The following is an 18,064-nucleotide window of genomic DNA, read 5'->3' as shown; positions in this document are numbered from 1 at the left end:
CCTTATGCCAGCCCTTGTGCTTTGACAGTGGGATTTTCAAAGTTAACCAGCTGCCATATAATTTGGTTATAGAAATAACTATCTATTGACTTCTTAAACCCTAAGATAGCAGGAACCCCCTGCTTCCTCTATAGAGCTGATATTTCCCCCTGTCCTGGAACTTCTAGGGTGGGGCTCACTTTCCTTCATGCTTCTCTCAATTCATACTAACTGATGATCCCAACCTAATTAATGCAAACAGTGCCACCTCAGCATGCTTCACTTCAAACTGTGTCCAGAGACTTCAGATATGGTATGTCAACCCTTCAGCTTCATCACTCTATAACCAGGTTCCAGATGATACCATGATGCCAACCTGACTTCCCTGGGCAGAGGACCCCACCATGTGTCTTAGAGCCGCACCTTCCCAGATCCCTGCCCCACTAGAGAAAGAGAGAGACAGGCTGGGAGTATGGATCAACCAGTCAATGCCCATGTTCAGTGGGGAAGCAAAAACAGAGCCAGACCTCCCACCTTCTGCCTCCCACAATGACCTTGGGTTCATACACCCAGAGGGATAAAGAATAGGAAAGCTATCAGGGGAGGGGATGGGATATGGAGATCTGGTGGCAGGAACTGTATGGAGTTGTAGCCCTCTTATCCTATGGCTTTGTTAATGTCTCCTTTTTAAAATAATAATTTAAAAAAAAAGAATAGGGATTAGATATGAAGCTCTGAGGGTGGGCATTGTGTGAAAATATACCCCTCTTATCCTATGGTCTTCTCAATATTTCCCTTTTACAAATACATTAAAAAAAAATACAAGGTTCTCATAGATAATCTTAAAGCTAGTAAATAAAAAAGGAGGGAGAAAGCACAAAGGGCCTAAGTTGTGTTTCTAGACTCTAAATGTCCCTGAAAGAGAGTCCATAAGTCAATGTGATTGCCCCTGTCAACTTGTGCTCAGCAATTAATTATATTTTACTCTTCTTAGAGACATTAGTCATTACTTTAACTTGCACCCATATTTTAAACATTACAAAACATAAGATTTCTGTCCATAGATACACAAAGACCTTCAATCATGCTTTGTCTTCAGTAATACCATTTGAAAGGTCAGTTCTTATCACATAAAAGAAAAATCTTCATCTTGTCACATTAACTTCACAAAAGTCAGAATTAAAATCTACAAATTTACAGTGTCTTTTGTAGCCGTTCAGACTTTTTTAAAATGAGAAATGTTTGTTCCTTGAAACATCATGTTCTCTGCAAGAAGCATATTATAGGGATGCAGAGTCTATCTAGGGCTTTATCTCACATTTTAATTTTCATATTGATGAACATATGAAAGATCATTGATATTTGGAGTCACCCTGAAGTGATTGGAATACAAGTCATTGTTTTGCATAAAGTCAGATTTATTGGCAACATAAGTTTTGGATGATTTTACGTCTGTAATAAGATGAGTACTTATTACACAATGAAACAATAGGCAACAAAAATAAGAATATCTACCTTGAATCAAATCATCATGACCACTATGACCTGTATTCCTGAGTGCTAGCTGTGTGCTCTGATCACATTTAAACATGTTACTACTTCTTACTGAGGTCTTCTAAGTTGTATTACCAAGTACAAATAATTCATTCATTAACTGTTTATTTCAGGACTAATATCCCCAGGTACATTTCCAGGTGTGTATATGATTTATCATTGAACAAAATCTCCCTGGAGCTTACATTCTAGTAGCTGTTGTGGGAAACACTTAGATATCAGGTAAAATGTATATGGTATATTACAAATTTATGTCCTATAGTGAAAATTATAAGAGTAATAGATGGCTGAAAATTCCAGGTGGAAATTGAGGTCACTAACAGTGTTGAGAATTTTTAAAAATATTTATATTTATTTATTAGTGTATATAGACAAAGAGAAATTGTGAGGGGAGAGGGAGATAGAGAAGGAAAGAGACAGAGAGATACCTGCAGCTCTGCTTCACCACTGGAAAAGCTTTCCCCCTGCAGGTAGAGACCAGGAACTTGAACCTGAGTCCTTGTGCATTGTAGTGTATATGCTTAACCAGGTATGTCACTGCCTAGCCAAGAATAAATTATTTAAGCAGATATCTCTTGTGCCAAAATTAAAGGAGATGCAGAGTTTGAGAGAATTTAGGGTGGACTTTGTAATCATCTAGATAATGAGTTTAAATTTATCTTTCTATTTACTTTCTATATAGTTTTCCTTAGCCCACGCATTTCTGTCCGTACACATAGTAAATACAGAAGGGGTTATTTGACTAGGAGTTTGGCTGTTAAATACGCGTGTAAATTATTTAAGAGTTGGCATTCACAATCCCCTTATGTGGATGAAAAATAGAAGTTGCAGAGACCAGGTGGTGGTGCACCTGCTTGAGCGCACACACTACATTGCCAAAGGACTGGGGTTCAAGCCCTGGGTCCCCACCTACAGGGGGAAGTTTATCAAGTAGTGAAGAAGGGCTACAGGACTCTTTCTGTCTCTCTTTCCCTCTCTATCCCCCTCCCTCTAAATGTTTCTCTGTCTTTTTTTTTTTTTTTTTTTGCCTCCAGGGTTATTGCTGGGGCTCAGTGCCTGCACTATGAATCCACTGCTCCTGGAGGCCATGTTTTCCCTTTTGTTGCCCTTGTTGCTTATCATTGTTGTTACTATTATTGTTGTTATTGTTGTTGTTGGATAGGACAGAGAGAAATGGCGAGTGGATGGGGAAGACAGAGGGGGAGAGAAAGACAGACACCTGTAGACCTGCTTCATTGCTTGTGAAGTGACCCCCCCCCCACAGGTGGGGAGCCAGGGCCTCAAACTGGGATCCTCACACCAGTCCTTTCACCTTGCACCATACGCTGTGCTACCACCCAGCCCCCAATTTCTCTCTATCTTTACCCAAAATAAATAAATAAATAAAACTGTTTAAAAATAATTAATAGAAGGTGCTAGAAGATATAACTCTTGCCCTGTGCTGGTGCATGGGAAGCCTTTGCTTTTAATTCCACCCTTAAATTTAAGTGACAAGAACAAAATATGTTTGTTGGGAAATGCATGATGTAAATACATTTAAAATCCTTAAAGGGGAGTCGGGTGGTAGCACAGTGGGTTAAGCACACGTGGAGCGAAGTGCAAGGACTGGCATAAGGATCCCGGTTTGAGCCCCCAGCTCCCCACCTGCAGGGGAGTCCCTTCACAGGTGGTGAAGCAGGTCTGCAGGTGTCTGTCTTTCTCCCCTCCTCTCTTCATTTCTCTCTGTCCTATCCAACAACGACGACATCAATAATAACAACAACACTAAAAACAAGGGCAACAAAAGGGAAAATAAATAAATTAATTAATTTTTAAAAAATCCTTACCAAGAGGCATCAACAGAAATTGGCAGGGAAAATATATGCATCTAGTGTAGCAAGGATTTTGACAGGACAATGTGCATCTGTTTAACTCCCTGTTACTTTTAACAATATTTATTTAGTGGCAGTTGGGATGTGTCCTGGCTTTGGATGTTTGGTAAAAATCACTAGTAAAACTGTCTGGCCCTGGGTCATTATTTTGGGATAGATAGTGACAGTCTTTTTTAATTTTTTATTTTATTTATAAAAAGGAAACACTGACAAAACCATAGGATAAGAGGGGTACAACTCCACACAATTCCCACCACCAGAACTCCATATCCCATCCCCTCTCCTGATAGCTTCCCTATTCTTTATCCCTCTGGGAGTATGGACCCAGGGTCATTGTGGGATGCAGAAGGTGGAAGGTCTGGCTTCATAATTGCTTCCTCGCTGAGCATGGGTATTGACTGGCCAACCAGTACTTCCAGCCTGTCTCTCTCTTTCCCTAGTGGGGAAGGGCTCTGGGGAAGCAGAGCTCAAGGCACATTGGTGGGGTTTTCTGTCCAGGAAAGTCTGGTTGATGTCATACTAGCCTCTGGGAACCTGGTGGCTAAAAAGAGAGTTAACATACAAAGCCAAATTGTTGACCAACCATGGACCTAAAGTCTGGAATAGTGCGGATGAAGTGTTGGGGGGTCCTCCATTCTGTAGATAGTTTTATACAGTCTCGGTTTCCTTGCTGGAACCAAGTCTGCTTACTTCTTCTTCCTACTTAGACAGTGGTGGGAGATAGTATGGTTCCAACAATTTATTCATCTCTACTAGTGTCTCCAATTAAATGATACAACGTTGTGCTCAATAGTCTTGGGATCTTTTTTTAAATTTCTGTGGCAGTTGTAACTTCTCTCCTTACATTTATGATCCTATTTATTGGGCTCATCTTTTTCTTTCTTTTCTTTTTTATTTTTTTTTCCCCCTCCAGGGTTATTGGTAGGCTAGGTGCCTGCACCATGAATCCACCGCTCCCGGAGGCCATTTTTCCCCCTTTTGTTGCCCTTGTTGTAGCCTCGTTGTGGTTATTATTATTGCCATTGTTGACGTTGTTCGCTGTTGGATAGGACAGAGAGAAATGGAGAGCGGAGGGGAAGACAGAGAGGGGGAGAGAAAGATAGACACCTGCAGACCTGCTTCACCTCCTGTGAAGCGACTCCCCTGCAGGTCCTTGCGCTTTGCGCCACATGCACTTCACCCACTGCGCCACCACCTGACTCCCTCATCTTTTTCTCATTAGCAATCTGGATTGTTCATTGTGTTTATCCTTTTCAAGGACAAATCATTTTTGTTGACCTTTTTACATTGTTCTTGTTCTTAATTTCATTTATTTCTTCTCTGATATTTTATTTTTTATTTTTTTTTAATTTTTAAATTTATTTATTCCCTTTTGTTGCCCTTGTTGTTTTATTGTTGTAGTTATTATTGTTGGATAGGACAGAGAGAAATGGAGAGAGAAGGGGAAGACAGAGAGGAGGAGAGAAAGCTAGACACCTGCAGACCTGCTTCACCGCTTGTGAAGTGACGCCCCTGCAGGTGGGGAGCCGGGGTTTGAACCGGGATCCTTATGCCAGTCCTTGTGCTTTGCGCCACCTGCGCTTAACCCGCTGCGCTACAGCCCGACTCCCATCTGATATTTTATTATCTCACTACTACTGCTAGCTTTGGGCTTCCTTTGGTGTTTTTTTTTAATATTTTATTTATCTATTTATTTATTTTCCTTTTTTGTTAGCCTTGTTTTTATCATTGTTGTGGTTATTATTATTGTTGTTATTGATGTTGTTGTTGCCGAATAGGGCAGAGAGAAATGGAGAAAGGAGGGAAAGACAGGGGGAGAGAAAGATAGACACCTGCAGACCTGCTTCACCATTTGTGAAGCGACGCCCCCTGCAGGTGGGGAGCCAGGGCCTCGAACCAGGATCCTTATGCTGGTCCTCAGTTTTGCACCACGTGTGCTTAATCCGCTGTGCTACAGCCCAACTCCGTGTGTGTGTTTGTGTGTGTGTGTTGTTGTTGTTGTTGTTTTTACAGCTTCTTTTGATGTGATGTTTCACTGCTTATTTGTGTTTTTCTGGTTTCCTAATGTAGTCCCGTCTTGCTATAAATTTCACTCCTTGTACTGCCTTCGTTGTGTCTCATAAATTCTGATATCATGGGTCTTCATTTTCATTTGCTTGCAGGACTTTTATGCCTTCCTTCTTTAATTCCCTCCTTGGCCTAAGGGTTACCAGTTCTCATGTTGTTGAATCCTCACTTCTTTTTTTTTTTTTTTCCATCCTATAAAAAAGTATAGAACTGTGGGCTGGGAAGGTAGCTCAGTCAGCAATAGCACAGAACATGAACAACTGAGAGTTTATATTTAACTCATGTTTATTTTTGCCCCATACTGCCCTCAAAATATGGACAAAATGCTGATGTTGTTATTAAGCCTTGCCTTGTCAGTTTTCCGTATTTCATGGTTCCTAACCTGAATAATTTTTTCATAGTTGTTTATGGGGGAAAAAATGACTAGTCCAGCATGGATTTCTTTTTGTGTCTGGAACTAAATGTTAAATCAGTCTCTCCTAAACTATAAAGCTGGGAAAGGACATGAAGCAGTTTTCTCTGAAGTTTATCCTACACATGACGATAATATGACACAATTCATTTAAAAATAAAAGGTAAATTTGAAGAAAGTTATATATGCCTGTTCTTATTTCCCAGTGGGAAAGCCTATTGAACTTTATGACTTTGACAGACTAAAACTGACTTTTTAGTAGCACTTTAAGTCAGTACTGTGCTAAGCTATTCCTGTGTGACTTGGGATTTCAATTGAGTCCTCCTTATATTGGTCATTCCCTTCCAATTCTCTCACTATCAGCCCCGTGTTAGTTATTAATATTGGCACGGACAATCTGATGCTCAAATATAATTGAATAATTGAGTCTGATGCTCAAATATAATCTTCACAGTACAACTTTAGACTTTTGTGAAGATGAGTTGTAGCAGCTCAGAGGTGTTGACTTCCTGCCTTCTAACGCTGTGGTGAAACTGAAGGATGAGGAGAGTAGCTGGGGGTCCAGGTTTTGCTAAGCCAGGAGCATGTGGTCCATCACTGCCGGGGGCCTGAACCAGCACAGAAACACAGCCACATCCTGACTTTACAGCCAGTACCAAGCACTTCACTGAGCACTGGCTAGCACCTTCCTGTTTCTTAGCTCACCATTCTCACTGGATGAATAATCTTTTTTCGGTTGATTTTGTTTTGGATGAATAATCTTAAACATATGAAACCCTTCCAATCTTCTAAAAAGTCTTCAAACATTTTTTTCCCCTTTCGTTGGGATTAATGGTTTATAGTCTACAGTAAAATACAGTAGTTTGTACATGGGTAATATATCTCAGTTTTCCATAACATTTGTCTTCAAACATTTCATTTATTTTTATTTTTTATTTATTTATTTTTCCTCCAGGGTTATCTCTGTAACTCTATGCTGGCACTATGAATCCACTGCTCCTAGCAGCCTTTTTAAAATTTTTATTGGATAAAACAGAGAGAAACTTAGAGAGGATGGGGAGGCAGAGGAGAGAGAGAGAGACACCTGCAGACCTGTTTCACCTCTTGTGAAGTGTCCTCCCTGCAGGTGGGGAACCGGGGGCTCAAACTGAGGTCCTTGCATGGGTCCTTGTGTTTCATACTATGTGTGCTTAGCCCAGTGCACCACCACCCGACCCCCTCTTCAGACATCTTAAGCATAATACTTATAATTACATTTGAGGTAATGCCTTTCAATGCATGTATATTTACATAAAATACAATCTCAAATGTTAGAGTTGTTAGCTGCAACACAACTTTGAACTATATGCAATCATATCTTTTAGCAGTTGAGAAAACCAGTTACAGATCCAAAGTACTTATGTTTGGATTCCAAATCTACTGTTTCCCACTTACATAAGCTTGAGGAAAAAAAAATTTAAATGTGGAAACTCTATGTGCCAGATAGAATCGTTACAAAGAAAAAGAAAATAGATAAATATTTATCTCACAAGTTTGCACTGTTTCCATTATCACCTTATTATTTCATTGCCACGATTGTGTACATTATACATAAGGGCAGATGGAGATGTGCAGTGATGAGCTTTTCCCATAAGCGTACAGCTAGCTCCATTACTGGCTTTGCACAATCACCGGGAAAGATTTAGCATGCGGAATGTTTACTGGTGTCACTCACTTTGCAGCATTTAAAAATAGAATTAAAATGTAACAATTGTAACGCTTTGTTCTCACTCTCCACTGAAACTGTCTTCCACTTGCTGTTCATATTTCTGCATCAGTCACTGTAATGGTCCTATGAGTTCTTATAAGCTGCTAAACTCATCACTTTATCAATAGCACTGTAGCAACACTTCTGTTAACATCCTGTCTTGCTTTGGTGATGCTGTTGAGGGCGTGTTATACCTCAGCCAGTACTCACTCCCAGGACCCCGAGAGTCTCCCACTGAAGCTCTAGACCAACCTGTGCTCCCAGGAACTAAGTAAAGCATGAGGAGGAGTCTGGCTGAACTCGGTACACATCCTGTGTACTCCTCTAATCCAGAGTCCATGGGGTAATTTCAGCTTAGATCTGTCAGAGAAGACCTTGCAGGAGACACTCCAGCCACCTGACTTTGTGTCTGAGCTGGCCTCCTGAGTGCTCCTTGAGTGCTCCTGGAGTGCTGTTGGTCAGCATTCAGTAGTCTGTACTGACTCAGAAGTCTTTCCTAGGAAGCCTGCTTAGTTAGAGAGTCGAACTTCTCTTAAACATCGGATCACTCTGTGGAAGAAATGTTGATTCACAGCATCTGTCTTGTCACAGTGCTCATCTCTGACTGTCCCTAAGAAGGGTGCTTGCACTCTGCCAGAACCATTGTCCTGGTTTACCGCATGGCCTTCAGCTCCCCCACCCCCACTCCTGGGGGGCATTAAGCAGAGATTCAAAGATTTTTATTATTATCTTTATTTATTTAATTATTGGATAGAGACATTCAGAATTTGAGAGGGAAGGGGGGTAATAGAGAAGGAGAGAGACACCTGGCCCTGCTTATGACTCGGAAAGCTTTTCTGCCTGCAGGTGGGGTCCAGGGCCTCGAACCTGAGTCCTTGTGCATTGTAATATGTGTGCTCAAGCCAGGTGCACCACCAAATAGCACCTAAAGTTTTTTAATCATATATATATATATATATATATATATATATATATATATGAACAGAGACAGAGAAATTGAGAGGGGAGGAAAAGATAGAGAGAGAGAGAGAGACAGAGAGACACTTGCAGCCCTGCTTCACCACTTGTGAAGATCCCCCCCACCCCCCAAGGCACATCTTAGGTACATCTTACTTGGCTGAAAACAGACTAAATTGGAACCTTGTTCTCATGACTTCTGGAAAAAACCATGAACTTTTTTCCTGAGTTGAACAATCTCTTTGTTACAATTTTATACTTGAATTTATACTTCAGAAAGCTGAGTCTCTGTCTCACGCATATTTTCCTGGGTCGTGCGAATTTTCCTCCAGCCTTGATTCGTATACATTGCAACCAGAGTATTTGCACACCTGGCAAAGCAGCACACCATCTAAAGGAGCTATTTGGCCAGCTGTAAAACTTTTTCACATATAACACATTTACATGCATAGACAGTACTCTATGTCTTATTCCCTCTAATGTCTTTTAAACTTTCCTACGTCACTTTTTTTCTCAGCCTTCTTAGCATATATAATACTTTGAGTTTCTTTAATTTGATGTTTATTTCTAATTTTTTTTGTATTTCTTTACAGAGTTTTATGAGTTTCAACTCTTATTTATTTATCTCTTTTGAACAAAGAAATAAAGAAATAGAAACAAAAACACCTCCAGTTATCTATCTCTTGCATGAACACGTACATTTTTTGTTTGCCACGTTTCTCTTTTTGGGACTTAAAATCTATTCTACAATACAGTGCTTTATTTCATCCATGTGAGTCATCTTTTCTAGTTTACTTTTGTCACATATTGGAGAGCACTGTTTATTTTTTATAATACACACTATCTTGCTTGAGTGTCATGTATTTAACTTCTGAATTGCTCACATCTGAATGAATGTTTATTCTGGGGCAAATGGTGTTGAGAATGGCTTGGAGGAAGGGTGAGAGACAGTTACCCAGCTGAGCAAGGGCTCTGTGTGTGAAGGCCTGAGGTTGAGTCCTTTCTCTACTAGGGGACAGCTTGGCAGGCACTAGGGGAGCTCTGTGTTGCTGGGACAGAGCTGTGAGTATTGCAGTCTCCCCTTTCCCCTCTTTCCTTCCCTTTTCCTAAAAAAAAAACAAAACAAACAAACAAAAAAAAAAAACAAGCATACAAAAAAACCCCATGAAAACATTAAGTCCTTGAACCAGCTAAATGGTATCCTGTACTTAAGGGTTTGAGTTCACCCCCACTCTTTTACTTTCCCTTTCTTTCTTTCTTGCATTCTTTTCCCCTCCTCCTTTTCCTTCTTTTTCTTGATGATTTTTTCACCAAAACTCTTTTCTTCTCTGGTTTATTATGATACCTAGGATTGCACCAGAAACCCTGGTGCCTCAGGCATGAAAGTCTTTTGCATAATAAATTTGCTGCTTCCCTCCCCCAAGTTCTGAATTTAAAAAAAAAAAAGGCATACTGTGTGAAGGGTTGGTGGAATGGGGAGAGGCAAAGACAAGGTGTTCTATCCTTCAGTTTCTTGTGTTCAAGGAATCTTAATTCTATAGCTGATTACTGTTGTCAAATGAACTGCATCTCTCTGAAAGACAACTATTGGCAATGCACATATGTACAAGATACGTTGAAACCATGAGCAGAAACAAGAAAGAAAGGAGGAAAGAGAAAGGAAGGAATAAGGAGGAAGAAAGAAGTGGAGAAAGAAAGAAAGAAAGAAAGAAAGAAAGAATGAAAGAAAGAAAGAAAGAGAAAGAGAGAGAGAGAGAAAGGAAGGAAGAAAGAAAGGAAGGAAGGAAGGAAGGAAGGGGAGGAAGAGAGAGAGAAAGAAAGAAAGAAAGAAAGAAAAGGAAGAAAGAATGAAAGCAAACAAAAAAGGAAGGAGGAAAGAAACTAGCCAAACTGTCTCTAAGACTTTGTAAAAGCTGTTGGTTGGTTATACTGGGAGAGGGTGCAGGGGTGCAGGTGCAGGGAGGGGCACAGAACTGCGGAGGGGGGCGTAGAACTCTACCCTGTAACCTTATGATCTCCTTAACCGTTATTGAATCACCAATGGAAATAAATTTCACAGAGGGACAAGGACAAAAGAGGGAAAACACAAAGTGAACGTTGAACTGGGTCTGGTGTATGATGGCCCCAAAGCAAAGGCTTCTGGGGAGGGGGAGGGGGAGGGGTGCGACAGGGAGGAGGTGAGGAGCCTTAGGAGCCCCCCTGTGTGGTGGCAGAAACTATTAACTGGGCAGGTGGGTGTTTGAGAGACACCTATCACAGATTAGAGAAATTCTACCCATCTGTCAACAACTGTACTGTAAACCGTCAATCCTCATAAAATGATAAAAAGAAAAGTATCTCAGTATATTATTTCATAGAGGTGGAGTCAAAAGAACTTTTAGAAGGATGAAATTCATTCAGCGGCAACTAGAAATATCTATTAATATCTATTAATCTAATGGACATTGTATTTCCAGAGACATGAACTGGGCTTTTTTTTTTTTTTTTTTTTTTTTGGATCTTTGGAACTAAAATGTGTGTCTCAGTGAAGAACTGAGTACTTATTCATTCAGAACAAAGCACAGTCTGCAGCTTAACCATGCAATACAGTATTGGTAACCTAAATTCTAAAGGATTCTCACATGGTCATGTATAATTGTCAGTGAACTAACATTCTTTATGGGGCATAGAAGGTGGGAGTTCTGGCTTCTGTAATTGCTTCTCCACTGGACATGGGAATTGGCAGGTGGATCCATACGCCCAGCCTGCATCTATATTTCCCTAGAGGGGTAGTGATTTGGAGAGGTGAAGTTGCAGGACACATTAGCGAGGTCGTCTGTTATAAAGAATTTTGGTCCAGGGGGCCGGGCGGTGGCACAGCAGGTTAAGCTCATGTGGAGTGAAGTGCAAGGATTGGCACAGGGATTCTGGTTCGATACCCTGGCTCCCCACCTGCAGGGGAGTCGCTTCCCAGGCAGTGAAGCAGGTCTGCAGGTGTCTATCTTTCTCTCTCCTTCTCTGTCTCCTCTCCTCTCTCAATTTCTAAAAGAAAAAAAAAATCAAAAAAACAAAAAACAAAATTAAAAAAAAAAAAGAATTTTGGTCCATGCTCCCAGAGTGATAAAGAATAGGGAAGTTTCCTCAAGAGGGGATGGGCATCGTTATGGAATTGTGCACCCTTGTTCATCATTATGAAATCACTAAAATAAAATAAAATAAAATTATCAATGAAATACACTTTAGTAGGAGGGAGAAATTATAGAATTTAGTAAAACTAAAAAAACTCACAGTTCTTACTTTTATTTTACAGGCCCAACAGCTTACGGAGTTGGAACAGAAATTAGCTGTGGCCAGAAATGAGCTGGAGAAAGCAGCGCTTGACAAGGTGCGTTTATAGCCATGAACCATTGCAATTTTGATTTTAGTAGACAGGGCCGGCCGGGATGTATTCTCCCTCTTGATTTATTATTGCCCTTCTCTGTGCTGTGCTTGTGAGGTGGCTGAATTCCTAAGAACTGTAAGCTAGTCCCTTTGGACCTCCCCCCATACACACTTTTTCTGGTTTTGCTGTTACAGTAAACTGACTCCAGGCTCAGGCCCTGAGTTCATGTCTGCATTTTTTTTTTTTTTACCTCCTGGTATGTTTTTTCCCTCATATCATGAATAAACATGCTTTTGAGCATCAATAAAGATGCCAAGTGTTAACTCTGGATGGATGACTTATGAAACAATTGGAAATAGATCTTGACGCTTTTCACTTTGGAAATCTTAAGTCAGCTCAGGAAGTAGAAGCATAGAAGAAGGTGATCTCTTAACAAAGCTACTAATATGAGGGGTGGGGGTGGTTGGGCTGCAGTGCAGCAGGTTAAGTGCAGGTACAGGTTCAAGGATCCTGGTTCCAGCCCCAAGCTCCCCACCTGCAGGGAAGTCGATTCACAGGTGGTGAAGCAGGTTTGCAGGTGTCTATCTTTCTCTCCTCATTTCTGTCTCCCTTGCTCTCTCCATTTCTCTCTGTCCTATCCAACGAACACAACAACAACTACAACAATAAAACAACAAGGGCAACAACGGAAAATAAATAAATATTTAAATATATATATGTGCAGAACTGGGTGGCAGAACTTGGTACAATGGATTTATCAAGACATAATTCACATAAAAATTCAGGCATTTAGAGTTCAAAGATTTATGAAATCAGTATCACTAATTTCAATGAAATATTTCCTTTATTTCTTCCTGGTTTTTGTGTGTGTGTATGTGTGTGTGTGTGTGTGTGAAACTCTCCCTCTCTCTCTCCGTCTTCCTCTAATTCTCCCTTCCCTTCTCCTTCTCCTTTTTCTTCTCTTTCTCCTTCCCTCCCTTCATCTGAGACATGCTTTAAGAACAAGAAGTTAGTATATGGAATGAGAAACAAAACTGAGAGGCAAGACTCAACCATATATCAATCATTTAGAAGCGCCATTATACTCGAAGGCTAATGAAATTTGGCAAGGAGTCTTTCCATCTCCCTTGCTCGTGTCATTGTGTCTTTTAATGTACTATTGTGGAAAATAGTTTTCTTTTCTTCACTCAGACCCAAAAGATAGACTCGGGTTAGAACCCATGTGCAGGCCTGCGGCATGGCTCACCTTTCAGGGTGCCTGCCTGTCCCCTGTGCCCTGAGGTGTGAGGCCCACCCCACCTCACTGGATGAAGCCCCATTGTTGCAGGATCACTCCTTCTCTCCCCACCCCCACCCTTCTCTCTGCAAAAGTTCACTCAGAGCTGTGAAGTTCTGACAAGTAATAAGTAAAGTTTAAAAATGAATGAGAACACATATCTGTCCATTCATCACCCATTTAATGACTATGACAATTTTTACCAATGCAGATATATATATATATGTGTATATGTATATGTATATATATATACATATATATATATGTAAAATATTAATAGTTAAATTCTGACTCTGGTCAGTGACTCTGCCAGTGTGTTTCTAACTTAAAGAGACAAATAGCTTCATTAGGCCTTTTATGCCTGAATAGAAGAGACCATCTAGAAGTCATACAGGCAGGACTATTAACATCAGGGCCCTCAGGGGCTAGGTGCTGGTACACACAGTACTATAAATAAGAACCCTAACCTCCAACTGTAGGAGAGAGGATTGCCAAGTGGTGAAACAGATCTGCTGGATCCTCTCTCTCTCGCTCTCGCTGTCTCTCTCTCTCTCTTTCTCTCTCTCTCTCTCTCTCTAGTTGAATAAAAATTAAAATGTTGGGAGTTGGGCTGTAGTGCAGCGGGTTAAGCACAGGTGGCGCAAAGCTCAAGGACCAGCATAAGGATCCCAGTTCGAGCCCCCGGCTCCCCACCTACAGGGGAGTCACTTCACAGGCAGTGAAGCGGGTCTGCAGGTGTCTCTTTTTCTCTCCCTCCTTTCTGTCTTCCCTGCCTCTCTCCATTTCTCTCTGTCCTATCCAACAACGACACCAACATCAAGAACAACAATAATAATAACTTCAACAACAATAAAAAATTAGAAGCTTACTTCTTAAAAATTAAAATAAATAAATACATAAAATAAAAATGTGTCCTGGTTCAGTGAAATCATCATGTGTAAGGCACCATCTCCTTCCTCCAACAAATAATAAGTGAAAGGAGAAGTGAAGTGCTTGACCTTGCAGTGAGACAGGAACTCAAACCTATCTTACTGTGGTGACCATGGAAGCTGAAGAACTGAGGTCGCTGCAATAATTCTGTCACCTACAATGACCCTGACAAGGCAGGGTCTTTGAGAGAGATTCAATGACTGCACTACAGCTCACTTCATTAAAAAATGTGTATGGTATATGAGCATCTCCACCTTTTAGTCCATTAAAATGTGTTTTCTTTTTCTTAATTGTTTTAATAATTACCATTAAGGCCGTAGGATAATATGGGCACAATTCTCACCACCGGAGTTCCATATCCCATCCCCTCCCCTGATAGTTTTCCTATTCTTTATCCCTCTGGGAGCATGGAGCCAGGATCATTATGGGGTGCAGAAGGTGAGAGTTCTGGCTTCTGCAATTTCTTCTCCACTAGACATGATTGTTAGCAGGTGGATCCATACCCCCAGACTGTTTCTATCTCCCCCAGTGGGGAAGGATTCTGGGGAGGGGAGGTTCCAGGACCCATTGGTGAGGTCGTCTGCCCAGGGAAGTCATGTCATGGTAGCATCTGCAGCTTGGTGGCTGAAAAGCATTAAGATATAAAGCAGAACAAATTGTTTAGTAATCAGGAACCTAAAGGTAAGAGTATAGCAGATGAGATTTGGGGTTGTCCTTTTTGGAAAAGGTTAGTAGGTCCGTTTTAGGTATATTCCAAGGAGCCCATGACTTCACTAATTTTATCTGAACCCGACAGCTGACTTGCAGGTGGGCTAAAGGTACTGTGTGGGAAGATGCTGTCAGAGTTGGAAGTTTACTTAAAACCTATATTTGAAACTATTGATGCTATCTTTATCTCTTTTTCATTTTCAGCCTCCAAGTGCAAACATTACTCAGAAGTTTGAGAACTCTTATGCAGTCACGTAGTTTAACCTTGTGACAGGACCAACTTTTCAATATGAGTTTTGCTGAAAGGAGTCAGGATAGAAAGACCTCACAGTTGTACCCTGGGGCCCTGTTTACCCAGATTTCTGCTCCATTAGGGAAAGAAAGAGACAGGCTGGGAGTATAGATCGACCTGTTAAAGCCCATGTTCAGCGGGGAAGCAATTACAGAAGCCAGACAGACCTTCCACCTTCTGCACCCTATAATGACCCTGAGCCCATACTTCCAGAGCGATAAAGAATAGGAAAACTAGGAGAGGATGGGATACGGAGCTCTGGTGGTGGGAATTGTACCCCCTCTTATCCAATGGTCTTGTCAGTGTTTCCATTTTATAAATAAAACTTAAAAAATAAAGAAGGAAAGGTGTGGATATAGTAGCCACTGTTACTTCCAGCACTATCTGTGTATTGAAAGTCTATATTTAAAGACCACATTAGCTTTGGGTTCTGGCCAAGATCTAGCTACTCCTGTCACATCAATTCCACATATATAGTTTTATTATATTTTTCAAAACCCAAATACATATTGAACTTGTTCAGTGCCACTTGCAATATTTCATTTTGGATATAATATCCAATAACATGATTCCATGTTCTGCAATGAGTTAAGGCAAAGGTCAGTCAAGGTTTTAAGACAAAAAAAAAAAAAACATGAAAATAGCTCTGAGGTATGACTTCATGCTCATTACTGAGATAGCTTGTGGATATGCTTCCCTGACAGAACAAAACGTTTTTCTTAATGTTTATTTATCAAGTGGAAATATTGAGGGAGCTGGGTGGTGGCGCAGTGGGTTAAGTACACAATGCACGAAGCACAAGGACCTGTGTAAGGATCCCAGTTGAAGCCCCCAGCTCCCCACCTGCAGGGGGTTTGCTTCACAGGCAGCGAAGCAGGTCTGCAGGTGTCTTTCTCTCCCCCTCTCTGTCTTCCCCTCCTCTCTCCATTTCTCTCTGTCCTATCCAACAACAATAACAGCAATAACAACAACAATGATAAACAACAAGGGCAACAAAAGGGAAACAATTAAAAAATAAAAATAAAAAATAAAATGGAATTATTGACAAGACCATAGAATAAGAGAGGTCCAATTCCACACAGTTCTCACCACCAGAGCTCTGTATCCCATCCCCTCCCCCGATAGCTTTCCTATTCTTTATCCCTCTAGGACATGGACCCAGGGTCATTATGGGATGCAGAAGGTGGAAAGTCTGGCTTCTATAATTGCTTCTTTGCTGAACATGGGCATTGGCAGGTCGATCCATACTCCCAGCTCCTCTCTCTTTCCATAATGGGGTAGTGATCTGGGAAGGCGAGGCTCCAGGACACATGGTAGGGTCATCTGTCCAGGGAAATCAGGTTGGCATCATAGTATTGTCTGGAACCTGGTGGCTAGAAAAGAGTTAACATATAAAGGAGAACAAATTGTTGACTAATCAGGAACCTAAAAGCAAGATTATTGCAAATGAAGATTGGGGGTTCTCCATTTTGGGAAAAGCTAGTAGGTCTGTTCTAGGTATATTCCATGGCAAAAAAAAAACATTTTACCTGAGATGTTAAATCCCTTGTTCAGAAAGTTATATGTAATGTAATGAATGATAATTACATAGCTCTGCACAAAATGGGCATGTATGTGTGTGTGCAAATTAATGAGAAATCACTATGAAGAAATGTGATCCATCTTAGGGGAACAATGGAGTTAGAGAGAGAGCAAGGACACAGAGACTCTGGAGATGAAGTCAAAGCAGAGATGCTGGCCTGTGTCAATGTGGCAGACCTGCCTGTCTGCTCACAAGGCTCCTCTACCCCAGTCCCTGCTCATACTCAACCTGTCACTGTCTAAACAACTCAACAGGGCAAGGCCGATGAGCAGCAAAGGGGCCTTCTTTCTTTCTTCTGTCTACTGACTGTTCTTGCTATTGCTTTAAATAAATTTCTTACCGTCATCAGAGATATTTCTTAAATGGATACATTCTCATCTGAAAATACTATATGATTAAAAATGACATACATATAGGGACTAGGCAGTGACACACCTACTCCAGTGCACACTATGTTGTGCACAAGGACCCGGGTTCAAGCCCCCAGTCTCCACTACAGGGGAGAAACTTCAAGAGAGGTGGAGTAGGGCTGCAAGTCTTTCTGTCTTTTCTTCTTCTTCTTCTTCTTCTTCTTCTTCTTCTTCTTCTTCTTCTTCTTCTTCTTCTTCTTCTTCTTCTTCTTCTTCTCCTTCTCCTTCTCCTTCTCCTTCTCCTTCTCCTTCTCCTTCTCCTCCTCCTTCTCCTTCTCCTCCTCCTCCTTCTCCTCCTCCTCCTTCTCCTCCTCCTCCTCCTCTCCTCCTCCTCCTCCTTCTCCTTCTCCTCCTCCTCCTCCTTCTCCTCCTCCTCCTTCTTCTCCTCCTCCTCCTCCTCCTCCTCCTCCTCCTTCTCCTTCTCCTCCTCCTCCTTCTTCTCCTCCTCCTCCTTCTTCTCCTCCTCCTCCTCCTTCTCCTCCTCCTCCTTCTTCTCCTCCTCCTCCTCCTACTCCTTCTTCTTCTCCTCCTTCTCCTTCTTCTTCCCTCCCATTTTCTCTCTGCATTTATTCAAAAAGAAAAGAGATAATGAGCGATGTTTATCTGTGCCATGTCCATCTGTATCTGTCTTACGGTGTCAAGCAGGAAAAAATCTATCTCACAAGTGTTTGAAAAATGAAACTTTTATTTACCAGTTGCTTGAACTGCTTTGACATCTTGTTGCAGTATGAGCACATATTAGTGATGCCTTTTATAATCACATCAGATTAACTCCTATATGCAACAGGGCCCAAAGAATATGAGTTTTATTTTAAACAAATTTACTTTTCCAGTATGTGGGAGAATTTACTGCAGACAGTAAAGGCTGATCTGAGCATCACTGGACTCTGTGTCACTGGGGAACCAAACACTGATTCA

At 41.2% G+C, this 18,064-nt stretch overlaps 1 protein-coding gene across 4 annotated transcripts in view; it reads left to right on the top strand.

The window, feature by feature from the left end:
• The window catches only part of LUZP2 (leucine zipper protein 2), a 385,213-nt gene that overhangs the window by 334,309 nt on the left and 32,840 nt on the right, over nucleotides 1-18,064 (top strand). For all 4 annotated transcript variants that reach the window (XM_060176997.1, XM_060176995.1, XM_060176994.1 and 1 more), the window contains one exon: nucleotides 11,877-11,951. In XM_060176997.1, the coding sequence (XP_060032980.1) occupies nucleotides 11,877-11,951 (75 nt within the window). The remainder of the gene's footprint in view (nucleotides 1-11,876; nucleotides 11,952-18,064) is intronic.

This window comes from Erinaceus europaeus, chromosome 17, assembly GCF_950295315.1.
Source record: "Erinaceus europaeus chromosome 17, mEriEur2.1, whole genome shotgun sequence".
Lineage (NCBI taxonomy): Eukaryota > Metazoa > Chordata > Mammalia > Eulipotyphla > Erinaceidae > Erinaceus > Erinaceus europaeus.
This window is presented reverse-complemented; position numbering and strand designations above follow the sequence as displayed.